The sequence below is a fragment of the Phyllostomus hastatus genome, unplaced genomic scaffold (assembly GCF_019186645.2).
Source record: "Phyllostomus hastatus isolate PE091 unplaced genomic scaffold, TTU_PhHast_1.1 phas_scaffold_501, whole genome shotgun sequence".
Lineage (NCBI taxonomy): Eukaryota > Metazoa > Chordata > Mammalia > Chiroptera > Phyllostomidae > Phyllostomus > Phyllostomus hastatus.
In genome coordinates this window covers 55784073-55801567 of record NW_025334033.1, presented here as the reverse complement: position 1 = coordinate 55801567, position 17495 = coordinate 55784073, and the positions used below count along the sequence as shown (strand labels likewise).

The following is a 17495-nucleotide window of genomic DNA, read 5'->3' as shown; positions in this document are numbered from 1 at the left end:
TATTAACTCTTTGACTTAAACCCCCAAATAAATATATATTTTCCAATGTCACAACACCATGAAAATTGTTTTTCCAGAAAGAAAGACAACTTGGTACTTGAGCAAATATGGCAATAATAAAGGTGGAAGAAATCTGGAAAATTTACATGTATGTGATGAACAGAATTGGCCAATTGCAAAGTAAATTGTTATTCAGAGATTATGAAGGAATATTTATCCATTCAATAACATATCCTTACCACTTAAAATGTGCCCCGTAGTGTGTAAGAAGTAAAATGTGATCATGACAGTCAAGGTTCTGGCCTTCTGAAGCTTGTACCGTAGTGACGCCAAAAGCTTTTGTGTTGCTCTTTGGCAGTGGAGGCCTCTGGATAAGCCAGGATTATTTTGAATGTCTATCAAAGTAAGTAAAATTAAGCATATAAACGAGTTGAACATTTTTTATGCATTTAGTCAAAATGAAGTATGCAAACACTTGGGAAATGTTAATATAATATTCTAGTTTTTTTTATGTAAAGTGTTATAGGATTTTAAAAATGTGAGCTGTGGAAATCATAAAAAAGGGAAGAAATGGATAAATTCCAGTTAGTAAAATGGAAAAATTTCTTCACTAGAGAATATTCCAATGAGCCAAAATTGAATAGATTATGCATGTAGAATTAAATATTATCACAAAATTTACTCTATAATAAAGAACAAAAGCAAACATCAGAATCACTGCTTAACTCCCTGAAAGTATTATGATTGTAATGCTTCACCAGTGTTAACAATTCAGTAATCATTGTAGTTGTCTTTTATTGTACCTTTTAATGTTTTACAAGTATCAGAGTATTTTGTCTTCCTCTCCATCCGGTAAGCCTGATATTATATTTCCCCATGGAGAGGCAGACAGCCCGAGTCTGCGTCCTGTCTCAGTCACTGACTAGGTGAGTGACCTGGTTAGGATGGGGAAGTTATTCCAGTACTGGTACCCCAGTTGCTTCCTTAATTAAAAGGGCTTAGTAATAACTCACAGAATTATCAAAAAGATTAAAATGTTATATTCAATATATATAATGTATTTCTTTAATGTATTGAAGGAGAAGCAGAATGCCTGGATATGGTAAACACTATAAAAGTTTTATTATATTACTATACTCAAACCAAGATTATTTTTCATGTGGATGACGTCTTTTTCCTCAATTGCTTTTTATTAGTGGGAGTAGGAGCCATGGCAGAGGGAGCTGCAAATTCATGGATAGGGGGCCATGGTTATTTCATGTACACGTATATTAGTAGCCCCTAGCACAGTGCCTGGCACATTATAAATGCACATGCAAGTTATTTGTTGGATAAGTTAATGAAATTGAATATGATTGATTATACTCACATCAAAACAGTTTTTAACGTGTTCTGCTATTTACCTAAAAATCACTTTTCTGTTGATTGAATACTGTAGATCCTGTTGGAAAAGACTTCTAGCAATTTGGTTTTTCTCAATTTGTATGGCTTGTACATACACACCTTCTAAGTCTAAATGCTAGAACTGTCAAAACATTTTTTGAATAAATGGAATGTCTTTTAGACCTCATGAAAGATTGCTCCAACTATACATTTTTCCTTAAGTTTAATTTTAACATAGAAACAAACCCAAGAAAACACTTTTGTGGTTAACTTTTGAATTCTGTATCTTTAAAAGTTTTTCTTCTATTTTATTAATGAGAGAAGAATATAGAAAAGAATATTCCCCCCTGTGTGAAATTTGTTTTGAAGAGCCAGTTATATATTGTGATAAAATGTCATATATGTAATAATGATGCAACAAGCACATTTCTATTTTTTTTTGAAAACTAGTGAGCTAGTTTTTAATATTACATCTAAATAGTTGAACAGATAACATAACTTTTAAATACTATTATTTCAACAGGCAGTAAGTTTTGTTTGTTTCCAAGAAAACCATTAGCTGTCTGCACTTTCTAATTATGTTTCAAAATTCTGAAAGATGGGGAAAAAAGGTGAAACTAAGGGGAACTAAGTGGAAATTGATTAGGAAGATTAGGAAGTTGCTTCCATTCGATTCCAACTGAAATGTTGTTTGAGTTTCAGTAAGTGAGCAGGTTGTAATTCCTTTATATATTTCGTACAACTCCTGTTCATCTTCTTCAGCCTTTTCTTAGTAGGTCCGAGTGGTGTCTTTCAGTTTTAAATGTATATTGGTATAATACATATTTTCCCATCCCTTTCATTCTAGGCATTGAAGAAACAAGAAGCTAAAGCACATGAAGATGAGGGAGTAGTGAAAAATAAGCTAAGACAAACTGAAACTGAGAAGAGTCAAGTAAGATTTGAAAGTTATCTTTCAAAGGGTAATGCTGTTTGGGGCCGGTGATATTTGTTGAGTGCTTTGAGGTCATTCGTTAGACCAGAGCGCATCCTTTAGGTATTGATGTAGAGTCCCTGGGTTGGAAGCCTCTGCCATTTTGCTGTTCGCTCTTAAAAACACGTACAGGTTATTTGCTACCTTTTCATCTGGCCACTCTCCTTTTGTAGAGGTGAGTGAACCTTTACTGTTCCTTACCAGGGGAACACCTGGGGAGCTTGCCTTTGCTACGGGATTAGGAAAGACCTGTTGTTTAAAGGCTGGGCATTTTGGATATATTCATTTTTGTGATAGAAGATAGTTATAGTTCAGCCTAGAGGAAAAATCTTCTGTTATCATTAAATATTAAGGGCTTTTGACATATGGGGTCTGTGCAGAAGGTATCCAACCATATAATATGAAAAATAGAGACATTTATTGAAGAAGATACAAGATACAAGGAACATTGTACATAGGACAGTGATGCCTCAGTCCCCTTCAAAGTAGGCACCTTGGGACCTCACACAGTTCTCCCGGCTGCCATCAGCTGCACTGTCATATTTTCCTGAATCTCATTGATGGTCTGAAATCTCTTCCTTTTCAAAGGTAACTTTAGTTTTGGAAAAAGCCAGAAGTTTCAGGGTGCCAAATCTGAGCTGTATGGGGGCTGAGTCACATGGGTGATTTGCTGTTTTGCCAAAAAACTCTGCACGAGATGTGATGCATGAGTGGGCACCCTGTTCTGATGAAACTGCCAGTCACCAGTTGCCCATAGCTGCAGCCTCCTGAATCATCCAAATAGTTTCTGTGGAGGAATGTTCAAGCTTAATGTAAAATTCGATGCAGATTTGTTGCTCTGCTCACTCAGCTATCTTACTATTATTAATAGTAAATAATGTAACAGCCACACAATGCACATGCTCACTCAATAGTCTGCTGCCCCCATTGACCAGTACTGTGAAGCCAGCATTGTTCACGCATGTGCATTCCAGTCCACTGTCCTTGACTGCCAGGTTGCATTGATGTCATGCAAACTGTTCTTGTTATATTAACAATGGCTGGATTCTCTCTGGACAGACCATGTATATTCATGTCGGTGACCCTGTGAGCCTAGCATGTTAGAATTAGAAAGGAATTCAGAGGCCACAAACTGTTCTCAGTTTGCAAATGAGTAGATTTATGGATGAGCACAAGGTAATGTATGATACAGTGCAAATTTTCCCCTGATACAATAAATGTTCCTTACTTCATAATTGCTTTTTTATATCTAAAATGACTTCCATTATTTTATTTCACCAACCAATGGCAAGGTAAATGATGCATGCACACTCCCTTCACTGTAAACAAGGTATGTCAGGTCGTCAGGCCAGGTCTTTGGGAATTAAGACAGCTGGTACTCCGTGGGGATCATGGTGGAGATGGGCCTTGGTAGATTTTGAAACTGTTTTGACTGAAGTGTGATTTCTTCCTTCTTTATTTCTCCATAGAAACAAGAGTACAGGTGAGAAAATATTTTGTGTAGATCCTGTGATTTCACACATATTTTATTTTTTAAAAGTATGACATTTATTTTATGAGCCACATGTATAATTTTTAAAAAACATATAATGATTAAAAATTATTTTGAAGTAGACTCATAGGTTGTTGTAAAACAAAACCTACAGATAGGTCACATATTTCTCTCACTGTTTCCCTCCGTGGTAACATTGTGCACGCTTGTCATTTAATACTGAAGTCAGGAGATTGACATTGGTACAACCCTCCATTCTCCTGCAGCTTTATGCGCACTCCTCTGTGTGTCGAGTGTGTGTGTGTGTGTGTGTGGAGTTCTACACGGTTTTATCTCATGGACAGATTCACGTTACTGTCCCATGGTCAGGATGCTGCACCGTCCCGTCAGTGCGGTGCTCCCGCATGCAGCTCCTTGGTGGTAGTTCCTCCCACATGGGCAGTGTTTGAAGGACTAACATATCGATAGTAGGAACATCAGAAGAACGAGTGTTTGGTAAAAAAGTGTTTGCCCTGCTATGCAGTTAACACTTCCAGACAGAGAGTTATCTCTGGTAATAAAATAGCTCTCATTCTGTTACAGACCCCCTTTCTAAGCTCTTTCTCACAGTTAAGGGCAAGAGCAAAAGTACCTTGAGTCTGTTGGGTCTTGAGTGTCATCAGCTCAAAATAATCCTTGTGCCAAAAAGGCACATTTTGGGGTGGCATTCTGTTCCCCTTCCATCCTACTATATTTTTCAACTAAAAGTAACCTAAGCACATTCAGTCTTTGCAGGGTATTTAGTTGCCTAACAGGCACATTTTTTTTTTGTGGCTATTTATGTAATAGCAGTATTATTCAAGAAATGTTAAATGTCTTATTCTGGACTTCGATATTTAAAAATTTTAGCAATATTGTGGGTATTGGAAATATTAGGAATGTAAGAATACATGAATTCATCAGTTGAATGAAATATACTTTGAGTCCCTGGGTCTTTGAAGTTTTTACTCTAATTCAGTTCATATGATACTGTGGGTACTAATTTAAAGACCAAATTGCTTTAGAATGTAGATTAAAATGACTTAGAACTGGAAGGAATCTCAGAGGTTGTTTAGTATAAAAATCTTTACTTTAGAGGTAAGAGAAAGGAGGCCTAAGGAAAAGAGATTTAAACAAGGTCAAGCTGAGATGAAACTGACTGGGAACCCAGCCCTCTGGAAGCGTGGTCTGGTTCACTTTGTGTTATGCAGTCAACACTATTTCAGTGGAAGCATTCCTTTGTGTGTATAGCAAGATATTTATCCTTTTATATTATCTTCTGAAAACTTTTCAACTTTTCTCCTCTTCATCTCTGCTCATACAATTAAGTTAACTTGTGTCTCATTGGACATTTTTCTTCATCCTTTGTTGAAACTTCAGCTTGCCCAGGAATTGGAGCTATCTCGGAGGTTACTGAATCAGTCAGAAGGCAGCAGAGAAACACTTTTGCATCAAGTAAGTCTATGCAAGCTCTGATAAGCTGCTTTTAAATTAAGTCAGGACTGAGTCTTCTTCTCTATTAAATGTCTTTGTGAAAGGAAAAACCTAGGTCTAGAATAATTTTTTCATAACGAATGTATATCAGCATACATAAGTAAAAGATGAAATCCTTTCAGGAAGATTTAGAGAAAGCTAGTAAAAACACCAGCCTCAGTTTCCATGTGACCATGTATCTTGCTGGTGCTATTCCAGTTTAGGACTTATCTCTCTTAGCATAACCAGTGTAAAAGTGAGACTGGGTGTGTAAGATAAAATTTTCCCAGGGGCTTAATTTTCTTCAAGGAGGCACTGGAGAGGGAAGGAGGAGTACAATAAATTACAACAGACTTTTGCTCATTCAAAGTTACTTGGAATGCATCATTGTCTTATATTCATATTTTCAAGATGCTGGCTGTCCCTTTTTAACCAAAGGTGAGGCTTTCTTAAAGCATAATATTTTGCAGCCCATTGGCCCACAGTGGGAGTTTGGTGCTTCTGATGTTTAAAGTTCTATAACTTGAAATAGCCATCTTACATATATTGGATAGGGGCCTGTGGCTTTCTAATGGCCTCTCTGCCGGTGTTTAATATAAAATGCATTTGTACCTTCCTCTGTTTTGAGATGTGGGTTGCATAACTCACTACATAATATGTTATGGAGGCAAAAATGTCAGAAATCATATAGATGGTTAGAAGGAGTATTACATTTTGACAATTAGTGCTGAAAATACACCACATCACCTGTTTTACAAACCCTTTGAAAATATTCCTTGGCTTTGTTCTTCAGCCAGTGGTCCATTGGAATTAATGTTGGCAGAGTTCAGACTTTCTTTTTTGGTAGTTTATGTTTGTATTTAATTTCATTCTGATTTTTTTTGGAACTCTGATTTGTACTTTATTTATAATGTCATCTTTTGAAGTAAGAGATTTCTGTGTTTGGGTTGTCATTGTGACTTAGCTGAGTGTTTTTGCCATTGCTAACTTTTTAAATGGTCTTGGGGGATATACCTGGTATGTGCTGGGCAATTTTCTAGTCTCTAGAAATACAGAGATGAATAAAATAGTTCTTGACTTCAAGAAGTTTATAGTTTATTCAATAGTGTTTATTGCTTATTTAAAGGGAACAGTACTTTGACTTCAAAATATGCTAACTGATGATCATTTTTCTCCAGTTTACCAATCAAGAGGCCATGTTCACATGAAAGAAACTAAGTGAAAAATATGAAAACATGTAGTACTTAATTGGAGGTGGTTTTGGTTAATAGTAGTAGAGTGAACTGAGGTCCAAATAAAGGATTTTTTAAATGTGATCAACTTCTTTGTCACAGTAGACACAGAGAAGGGGAGAGGACATTCATTCTTTGTGGAAGGAATGGGAGGAATAAAGAAATGGAGCAAGAGATTATTCCACTGTGTTTGGCATGTCAAGGAGATTAGCTTGGCTTCACCTGGTGCTTGCAGTGGCCCAGCTGAAGTAAATATTTTCCCTAGGACAATAATTTGTAATAATTTGAGAGTTCAATTATTCTTTTTTTTAACTTTTAAAACTTAACAAAAGTTTTATTTTGACCATCTGTATTTAGGTAGAAGAACTCCGTACACAACTTATGAAAGCAGAAGGCGATCGAAAGGGTTTACAACATCAAGTATCTCAGATTTCCCTGCAGCAGTCAAACCAGCAGGATGAACAAGGAGATGACTGGAGGTTTAGGAGAGGTACCACTCTGATTTGTAAATATGTAGGGATTTCGATCTTTCTTAAATACTTCCATTTTCAGAATCACATTCCTTGTGTTGTGCTTTTGTCATCTTACCTATTTCTTGATTTACCACAACGTTTTCCAACAAGTTAATAATGTAGCATCCACTTTTTAACAACACACTTTATTTTTTAGTTTTGTATTTATAGCAATACTGAGCAGAACATACAGAGATTTCCACATACTTCTGCTCCCCCTCATGCCTGGCCTCCCCCATTATCAACATCCCCTGAAGAGAGAGATGTTTGTTATAACTGATGCATCTACACTGATCAATCGTGTCATCCCAAGTCCATAGTTTGCATTAGGGTTCATTCTTGGTCTTGTGCATTCTGTGGGATTGGACAAATATATAAAGACACCCATTTACCATTACAGTATCAAACAATAGTTTCAGTACCCTGAAAGTTCTTTGTGTTCCACTTATTTGTATCTTTATCTCCCTTAATATCTGTCAACCACTGATCTTCCTACTGTCTCCATAGTTTTGTCTTTTCAGAGTCTCATATAGTTGGAATCCTATGGTCTATAATCTTGGCTTCTTTCACCTTATAATATACCTTTAAGTTTCCTTCATGTATTTTCATGACTGGTAGCTCTCTCTCTCTGTTTCTCTCTTTCTTTTTTAAACATTGTATGAATGTACCAGTTTATCTGTTTTATCTATTGAAGGCATCTTGGTTGCTTCCAAGTTTTGCCAATTATGAATAAAGTAAACATCTGTGTGCAGATTTTTGTGTGGATGTGTTTGTCATCTTCTTTGAGTAAATCCCAAAGAGTGTGATTAATGAATTGTATGGTAGGAATATGTTTAGTTTTGTGAGAATCTTCTAAACTGTCTATCAAAGTGGCTGTACCATTTTTCATTCCTGTCAGCAATGAGAGTTCCTGTTCCACATCCTTGTCAGCATTTGCTGTTCTCAGCTTTCTGGATTGTAGTCATTCTATTAGGCTTGTGGTGGCATCTCATTGTTGGTTTACTTTGCATTTCCCTGATAACAAATGATGTGGAGCGTCTTTTATCATGCTTATTTGCCATCTGTATATCTTCTTTGTTGAGGTATCTGTTTAGGTCTTTGGCCCATTTTTTTTTCCACATTGTTTGTTTTCTTATTGTTGAGTTTTAAGAGTCTTATATGTTTTGGATAACAATCTTTTCTCAGGTATGCCTTTGCAAATAATTTCTCACAGCCTGTGGCTTGTCTTTTCATTCTGTTGACGTCTTTTGCAGAACTGAAAATTTCACTTTTAATGAAGTCCAGCTTATCAATTATTTTTGTTTAGCAGGATTTATTTATTTATTTATTTATTTATTTATTTATTGTTTTATTGTTGTTCAAGTACAATTGTCAATTATTTTTTATAGATTGTGACTTTGGTATTGCATCTAAAAAGCTGTTGCCAAAGTGAAGGTCACCCAGTTTTTTTTTCTATCTTCTAAGCATTTTATAATCTTGTGTTTTACATTTAGGTCTGTGATCCATTTTAAATTAATATTTGTGGAAGGTGGAAGGTCTAAGTCTGAATTCATTTTTTAGCATGTGGACATTCAGTTGTTCCAGCACCATTTGTGGAAAAACCGTCTTTTCTCCATTGTATTTCTTTTGCCGTTTCCAGCTCTCTAGATGGAGTTGCTCATTGGACATCTCTATATGCTGTTTCACAGTTGTTCAGTCCACAGATTAAATCTGAATTCATTCTTTCCTCAGAACCTGTTTCTATTTCTTATCTCAGTTGATGACATTATTGTTATCCGGATATCCAAGCCTAAAATACAAAGAAAATTCAAAATTATTTCTTCTCCCCTCCATGTAATTTGTACTGATACCCAGTCTAGTTATAGATCTTGAAATTTCTTGAATTTTCCCTAGCCTCTTTTTTGTTACCCCAGTTTAGGCATGCTTCATGTCAAATAAGTTACCCTCTTAACTTGTCTATTCTACTTCTGCTGTCATCGATCTTCTGTACTGCAGCCACTGGGGCCCTTCTAAGACACCAGCCATTCAGTGTACTTGATTAAAACCTCTCATTATAAGTCACTGAGTTCTAACTATGTACAAGGCATTATGCTACTCGTTTTACATGGTCTCCTTTAGTTCTTACAACTGCTCTATGAGAAAAGTACTATTTTTGTTTCTGTTTTAATGATTTTTTTAAAAGTCTGAGGAACAGATTGAGTACCTTGCCTAAGGTCGTTTGTGGGAAGGAGCAGACCCAAATGGTTTTCTCCTTGAACTTGAGCTCTTAACCGCCATCCTCTACTACCCACTACTGTGTGTAGTGAGTGTTCTTCAAAATGCCGTATAAGAAAAAAATACTCTGGGTGTGGGAGGAGAGGGTTTGTAACATTATTTATACTTTATATGTCATGTTTTAAGTATTTTAATTTTGTTAATATTTCATTATATATGTAGGTATGGGTATATACCTATATATTTACATATAGCCATGCTAATATTTTATATGTATCTATATTATAAAATATAGAAAATATTATATATGTCTTTATACCAAATATATATTATACTTCATAAAATATACATATATGTATATGTATTTATATATGTATCCATATGTATTATCTCCATATTTTATATAGTATATATTCATACTAATGTTATCCATGTATAATACTAACATGTATATTATGAAACATCTATATATAAATAGATATACACTATGGAGATATATATGATATGTGCATACATATATTTATAAAATAAAACATAAAATGCATACATACATTTATAAAATCAATAAATACATTTACAGTTAAACAAATATGCACATTTGTGGGTTGTAGACCTAGCAGGAGTGGGCAAAGTGCGACTCATGGGCCAAACCCAGACTTTTGTAAATAAACTTTATTGGAATACTGCTACTTCTGTTCGTTTATGTGCAGTATAGGTTACTTTGCAGTACAGTGGCAGAGTTGAGTAGTTGTGACAGTGGTCTGTGGTTAAAATATTTACTGTCTGACCCATTACAGAAAATGTTTGCTAATTCCTGGTCTGTAGGATAATTTTTAAGCTCCCTAGCAATACATAGCCTGCCTGCTGACTTCCCTTCCCTCGTATGTGTGAGCTACATAAAACTACTGTGCTTGCAGTCACCTTAACATTAAATCTAATTTTGTATCTTGGTGCTTTATTCCATTTCCGTTCCTTGAAATACCACCCCACTGCATCCCTTGCTTGGTGGAAGTTTGTATCTAATGTTTAAATCTACTTAGTATCCAATTTTTCTTACCTCAGCTTCTCACCAAGATTGAGTTAATCACTCCATTTTTTTGTACTATTTCTGTATAATAATCATTATGCTATTCAAGAATATCTATGAGGGGGAACCCAAAAAAACCCCTGGAATTATCTTCTGGAGGGTAGGCCCCTTGTTGTACAGGCCACCCCCACTGGGTGAGTGTTCTAGGAACCCATCTGTATCAGTGTACCAGCTGGTGTGAAGTTTTTTTTGAAGACTGAAAATGTTTGCCCATTTCACAATGGGTGATTTACAAGCACACCTACCCACACCAGGCTGAGTATTCAGCAGTTTTTGAAACGACATGACTCCCATGTCCCACCCTCCTATTCACCCAATATGGCCCCGAGTGACTTTGACTTTTTGTTTTTGTGTGTGTGTGGTTTCCCTGGATGAAACAAGTACTCAAAGGGAAATGTTTTGCCAATGTGGAAGAGGTGAAACAAAAAACAGCAGAAACGCTAAAAGGCACCAAAATCAATGAGTTCAAAAACTGTTTTATGCAGTGGAAAAAAAATGTCTCAATAGGTGTATTGCATCAAATGGAGAGTACTTTGAAGGTGACTGAAGTTTAAACATATAAGAATTAATGCCCAATTTTTTATAAATAAATTCTGTTTTTTGGCCCCCTCATATATAGTATCTGTGAGTATTCTTATCATGCTATTAAAATGCCTATGTACGTTCCATACAAGGTACATTTGATATTTTAAACACTGATATTTCTAAAATTAAAGTGTGTCGTATAAATGGTCTGTATATTTGGGTTGGTACTGTTTCTTTTCATCTTTTCTTGAAAGAAAATTGCTGGGAAAATAGTAGTTTAAAATTTATATGTTCCAATTTTTGACACCTTAGATTCAAGGAAGTACTTTGTTTCTGTTCTTGGAGTGCAAGCTCATTGAGAAAGGGTTTTTGTGTTATCTCTGAAGAAGATGATATTAAAATGTGCATCATAGACCAAATGTCTTATGTTGAGTTAAATACTAACTCAATTTTCTGGTTCATGGACATAGTTTCTAGATTTGTAGTCTCCAGCATTAGTAAGTTTGTGGTCATGCACAATCAGAGATTTAATGGCATCATGTGTTTATGTTGCAAGAAAAGCATTTTGTTGTATGAACTTCACAGTAACCTGTTGGGAGTAGCTGAGCTGAAAATTCTTTTAGTTTTTTTGTTAGACTTTGAAGGTAATGTAGGGATGTAAGGAAAGTTAAAGGAAAAAAATATGTAGGAGTTTTGAAATTAATTGGACTAGAAATCAGATAACATTTTGCCTCAGTATCAAAGTGAAATAATTGTAGAAAACTGCATGAGGCTTGAAACAATAGACTGGCAAAGTATGAAGCCTGTTGAATGACATTGTTAATAAGTGGATTATGTTAGCTGGAATATTAAGACATCAAGGCTTTGTACCATTTGAAAGTACATTCTCCTGTGAATAAAGAACAACCATCAAGCTTTAGATTTTTCTCTTTGAAGGCATTGAGCGGGAAAAGGAGGGTCTGGAGAAGCAGATGTCGGATCTGAGAGCACAGCTGAACCTCAGTGCCCTGGCCTCCGAGTTGGAGGAAGTGAAGCGGTGCGTGGAGCGAAAAGACAAGGAGAAAGCACATTTGGCAGCACAAATAGAGGTGACTTTGCTATCTTTAAGCCATATTCAAAGGACTTTAGTTTTGTTTCGTAGAATTGCTTAATGAAATTTTCATATGAAGATTGTGATATTTTATGAACTCTAGTTTAGGCTTGATAATATAAAGTTACGTAGATGACTGATTATATATGGGAATTTCTATGGAATTATTTCTCTTTCACTTGACCTCAAAGCCAGGAAACTATTAAACTTGAAAATATTTTTGTCCTAGGAGCAACTGAGTCCTTCCTACAGACGGAAAGGACCGTTCTTCTGAAGGAACAGTGAATTATCATTTATTTGGGGGGGAGAAACAGGCAGAACTCGCATCAAAAACGTATTACTGATACTTCTTCTTTAGAAACATAAAAGTTTTCAAGTCTCTACCTCTTTTGCCATAGAGGTAGAGTTGTGACGCCTGTATGAATTTAGGGTTGTGTAATAATTGTGAATGCTGTAACCATGAATGAAGTGCAACCAGGCAGCTACCGTTTCTCCTCACCTTTTGTCCAGCACAGATGGGGCAATTACCAGAAAATATTAAAAATCAAAGGAGAGAACTTCATGAAAAGGAAATGGCTTACTGTCAATTATCATTGTGAGAAGTAGATCAAACATAGATGACACATTCAGAAATAGATATGTGTCAGTCCTCCTCTGTATGTTTTTATTGTGTTCTAGTTGTAATAAGTGGCCACATTTGAAGAAGTCCCCAAATTACAATGAAAGGTAGAAAATTGGTGTTAAATGCATCTGACTTTATATAACCCAAAGGAAACATTTAATGTGACTCTAGTTGCGTTTCTCTTTCATCTTTTCAGTACATTTATGGAAAATATATTTTAGATTAGGGTCAAGATTCACATTGTAAAAATAATTAAATATTGACCTACTCTTTACAAAGCTCTTTACATGTTTAACGATTACCCGTCATAAATATCCTCAGAGCAGTTGTAATTGTAGGACTTTTAAAGTTTGCTTCATGGATATTATTGTAGTCCTTGATTCTCCTGACAGAAGTGCTGCTAAAATGATTATTTTTAAGTATTTTTAAAAGAACTATGTTAATAAATACCAAAGGTAGGAAACCCCCTTTGCCATGGTTTGTAATGACACACTGGTCTGTCCTTCCCTCCCTCCCTCCCTACTTCCTTTTCTTCCTTCCCACTTTTTTTTCATTTATCACTTGTGGAATAAATTGAAAAAAGATCTCAAATGTGTAGGCATTTAAAAAATTACTTATAATAACCTAGTAATGCTCTCATTCAAAGAGCCTTGCTTTCCCCTTGTCCTAACTTCACAGTTCTGTCATATTTTCATGCGAGTTAGGGAAGAGTTGGAATTCTTTTGTGCTAGTTTGGATTAGTTGTGTGGTTTTAATGTGAAAGACAATTGGAGAGAAAGGTTGAACATTTACTCACAAATCAAATACTTAATGACTGCCTGTTATGTGCCAGGCACTATTCTAGGTTCTGGTGACAGGATGATGAACTAAAATGCAGCAGATTTCCCTGCCCCTGTGCAGGTGACATTTTAAAACTGATGCAGAAAATTCTTTGAGTTTGTCTCACGTCTAATTCAGATTCCTTTTGGATGATGGAAGACTTTTCTCCCAGTTACCTTTGGAAAATGTAATCACGAAAAGGCATCATTCATTCTGGAAGAGATTACAATTAACCAGTTTTATTTTTGTCTGGTTTTCTTATATCCAAAAATACAGTAATTACCTTAATTAAATGTACATCAGTTTTTTTTAAATTTAGTGACATTTCTGATTATGGTGTATTTATTTTTCATACCTTGTAGAGGCCCCTTGCATATCTTTATTTCCAAGCTATTCTTACAGTGAAATCTCCTGCAGACTTGGTGAGAGATATAAGTCATGGGTCACTCAATTTAGCCTCTAACAGTTACGAATTTTATTGAAATTTAATTGAAAAGCATTTGGCCTCTGCTTAATTTTTAGAAGGTTTTTGGTATTATGTGATATTGCCTTATACATTTTATAAAAAATGGAAAGTAATCTTTTTTAGTTCTTTCTTTTAGAGATCAATTATAAATAAGAAAAGATGCACAAAATGAGATTATTATTCAGGCCCATTAACATATATATGGTCACATTTCTTATTATTTGTTCGATTACTGTCTTTCTCCTTGACTTTCTAACACTTCTGCTGAACATCATACATAGTCTTATTAACTTATTTTTTTCTTAAAATTCCAAAATCCCATCTGTTTTTCCTTTGTCCCAGCTGTCCACTGTTTCTGTAATGACCTTTGTGTAAATCCTAAACCTTATTCCTGAAGCCTTCTTGGATTATATCTCTTGAAAGTTATAATCCTTCCTTTTGAGCCATCCTTTGCCCACATCACTATGTTCTTATGGCACTTTTCTCATGCTGTCTTAAAGTAATCTGAGTGTATTTCTTCGGGATTTCAAAGCGGGTTGAAGTAAAGGAGAAAGGGGCTGCAGAAGAAAGCTGCCCTGTCATCACGACAAATCCAGTTTAGACGTCCTTACCTTAGTGAAGACATCATGTGTCCAAGTTTTGTCCTCAATCTGGAAACTTGAGTTTTCCGTGACCTAGAATTAAGGTGATCTGGGAGTCTGGTTCATATTAACAATGAAGCTGACAAGAGGTTAAGAGGTAAGAGTGCCAGTTCATCTTGACCCAGTGGGAGACCTATACGGATATTAAACACTATTCTCCTAAGCAAAGCACCAGTCTTCCAATTTCATATGCCTCGGTTTTGGAAAGCTGCTACTGAACACAGAATCAGAGAATAATGATGTCTAATGGACTGTTAGCTCATAGCAGTGGCAAGGCTTCCACACCCTCCGTCTCTCTGTAACAGAGTTCTTGTGAACAGAAATCCTTTGCCAGATTCTGTCTTTATCTCTGGAATGTGTTGACTTGGCTCCCTCCCTTCTTTTCTCTCTCTCTCCGCCTCCTTCCCCTCCCTCCCTCCCTCTCTCTCTCTCTCTCTCTCTCTTTCTTTCATCTTTCTAACAGTCTTTCACTCTGACATTTTGTATTTACATTTTCTTTTCATAATGTTGCTGTGCACAGATTTTGCTCTGGGCCATTTACCAGCATGCTGTTGATGTTACAATTCAAGCTTGTGGCATTCTGGGAGCCACTTGAATTAAAGACATAGCTCTTTTTGGATCGTAGATGAGTGTGGGTTAAGAACCAGGTCTTACCTCTGTATCCCTTTGTGTGCCCCTTCAGTGTCTTATCTGTATTAGGCACTGAATTAATGTTTGTTGACTGAAATAAAATTTTGTGGAACCTTTTTTAAAAGGTTTATTTAATTCTTATTTGAAAGAGAGGTAAGGAGAGAGAGAGAGAGAGAGAGAGAGAGAGAGAGAGAGAGAGAGATCGAGATCAAGAGAGAGAGATCAATTGGCCGCCTTCCGTATCAAGGATCGAACTCACAGCCCAGGCATGTGCCCTGACTGGGAATCAAACTGTCGACCTTTTGGTTATGGACCAATGCTCCACCTAACCAAGCCAAACCAGCCTGGGCTGTAGAACATTTTTATGGTTATATTTTAAGGCCAACATTGTTGTCCAGTTGTTCCTTAATGGCACATTAATTTCTGAGAATGTTGTCAGTATTCATGGGGACCTTTCCTGCTTCTCACTAATTGCATTGGTTTTTGTTGATCCAGAATATATATTTTAAGCAGTTATTTTACACTGGGGGAAACACAGTGAAAATAGCTTGTAAAAAACCCAAATTGAAAGCTACATTTGAGTTTGCATAATTTACCTTTCAAATTCCATCCAAGATTTTAAATTTGTATATGCATAGAAAATACTAAGTGCATTTTTTTTCTTCTTATAAACCTGAGTTGAACCTCATTAACCTTGATAGGCTATTTGTATTCATAAGAATTTCAAGCATCCTTGATCAATGATTCCCCCTGATTTAATCTCATTCTCCATCTTCTATCAATTTACTCTTCTTGAAAAAAAAAATTTGACTTTTAAATTCAATGAAGAACTTCAAAGGAAAAAAAACCCAAGGTGCTGTACATAATTTAGATTAAATGTTGAAAGTGATAATTGAGTGACAACTGACATGATTATTCATTAGCATAAACTTGGGACTTAATGCCAGAATTTACTTTTAAAAAGAGAAAGGGTAGTGGAAAACAGAAATGATAATGGATAATAACTTTTTTTGATGATTAGTGCAATAGAAACTGAAGGAAGTTTCCTTTTACTCTGCTTTTAGAATAAACTTCTTGCATTTCTTATGTGAAGCTGGCCACTTGACTATACAATAACACCCCCTCAACACAACTGTTAAACCCTTCTTAAAGACTTGCAGTCATCTTGATTGCCCTGTCTGTAATTTCCTATTGCACTTCTTTTTATCTTAATAATTTCTTCCTCATCCAGGTGCATGTTGTAAAATATTATCAGAGTACTAAGTAATTTTTTTTAAAGATTTTATTTATTTATTTTTAGAGAGGGAAGGGAAGGAAAAAGAGAGAGAGAGAAACATCAATGTGTGGTTGCTGGGGGCCGTGGCCTGCAACCCAGGCATGTGCCCTGACTGGGAATAGAACCTGCGACACTTTGGTTTACAGCCCGCGCTCAATCCACTGAGCTACGCCAGCCAGGGCCTGAGTAATTTTTTTTATCAGATTTTAAACAGATGACAAAGAAAACAAATGTTGGCAGCCATACTTTACAGACAGAGCTAAAACTGTCAAATCTAGCAGAGTAGAGGTCTTCCTGTTAATACAGTATAGTGTGTTAAGTCTGGACACTGATTCATTCCCCACTTCCTGGGGTTTGTTGCTGTTTACTTTTCTATGAGGTTGGTGAATTGGCTGGAGTAGGTCTGTGAAACCTGTTTTCCCTGCATTGCGCAGTCCTTTCTCCGAGGGCGTAGCCTCGGGTATGAGCACAGCCTGCATGGCCACCAGGGATGATTGTGGTTTTAGCCGATTCCTTTTGGCTGACTAGTCCCCTGATCTCCCAATTAAGCTTCTGAATTTGTTACTAAATGCAAGTTGGGTTCAGCTGCCAGCCGCCACCCATATAGGCAAATGTTGGAGGCAGGGGTCTGGTGAGAAAAGGGAAGCAGTCTTTTATTCAAAAGCTACACAATCTGGGAGGATATCAGGCTCCTGCCTCAAAGTCCATCTCCTCTCGAAACCACAGAGAAAACCCAGGCACCCTATGTGGACCAGTCCCAGGCTGTGCCCAGAGTTCCTTCTCCCATTCCAAATACTGTCCTTTGGGAATTGCAGGCAGCTGCGGAGTCATCCTCTGAGGAGCTCACCACTGTCAGGCCTCAGGCTCCTTTCTTTTCAGAGCCGCCATTTGCCATGGAGCTTCCAGGGTCAGCTGGTCCCGCAAAGCACCAGTCTGCACATCTGCATGGTGTCTGAGAGTGAGAGAGTGAGAGAGAGATTGAGAGAGAGAGAATAAGAGAGTGATAGTGAGAGAGAGAGAGAGAGACACTGTCACCCTTCCC

The 17495-nt window shown here is 36.5% G+C and overlaps 1 protein-coding gene across 4 annotated transcripts in view; it reads left to right on the top strand.

The window, feature by feature from the left end:
* Positions 1-17495, top strand: part of CEP128 (centrosomal protein 128) — a 349655-nt gene that overhangs the window by 79885 nt on the left and 252275 nt on the right. For all 4 annotated transcript variants that reach the window (XM_045823801.1, XM_045823799.1, XM_045823798.1 and 1 more), the window contains 4 exons: positions 2231-2317; positions 5247-5321; positions 6929-7061; positions 11846-11997. In XM_045823801.1, coding sequence (XP_045679757.1) covers positions 2231-2317; positions 5247-5321; positions 6929-7061; positions 11846-11997 — 447 coding nt within the window. The remainder of the gene's footprint in view (positions 1-2230; positions 2318-5246; positions 5322-6928; positions 7062-11845; positions 11998-17495) is intronic.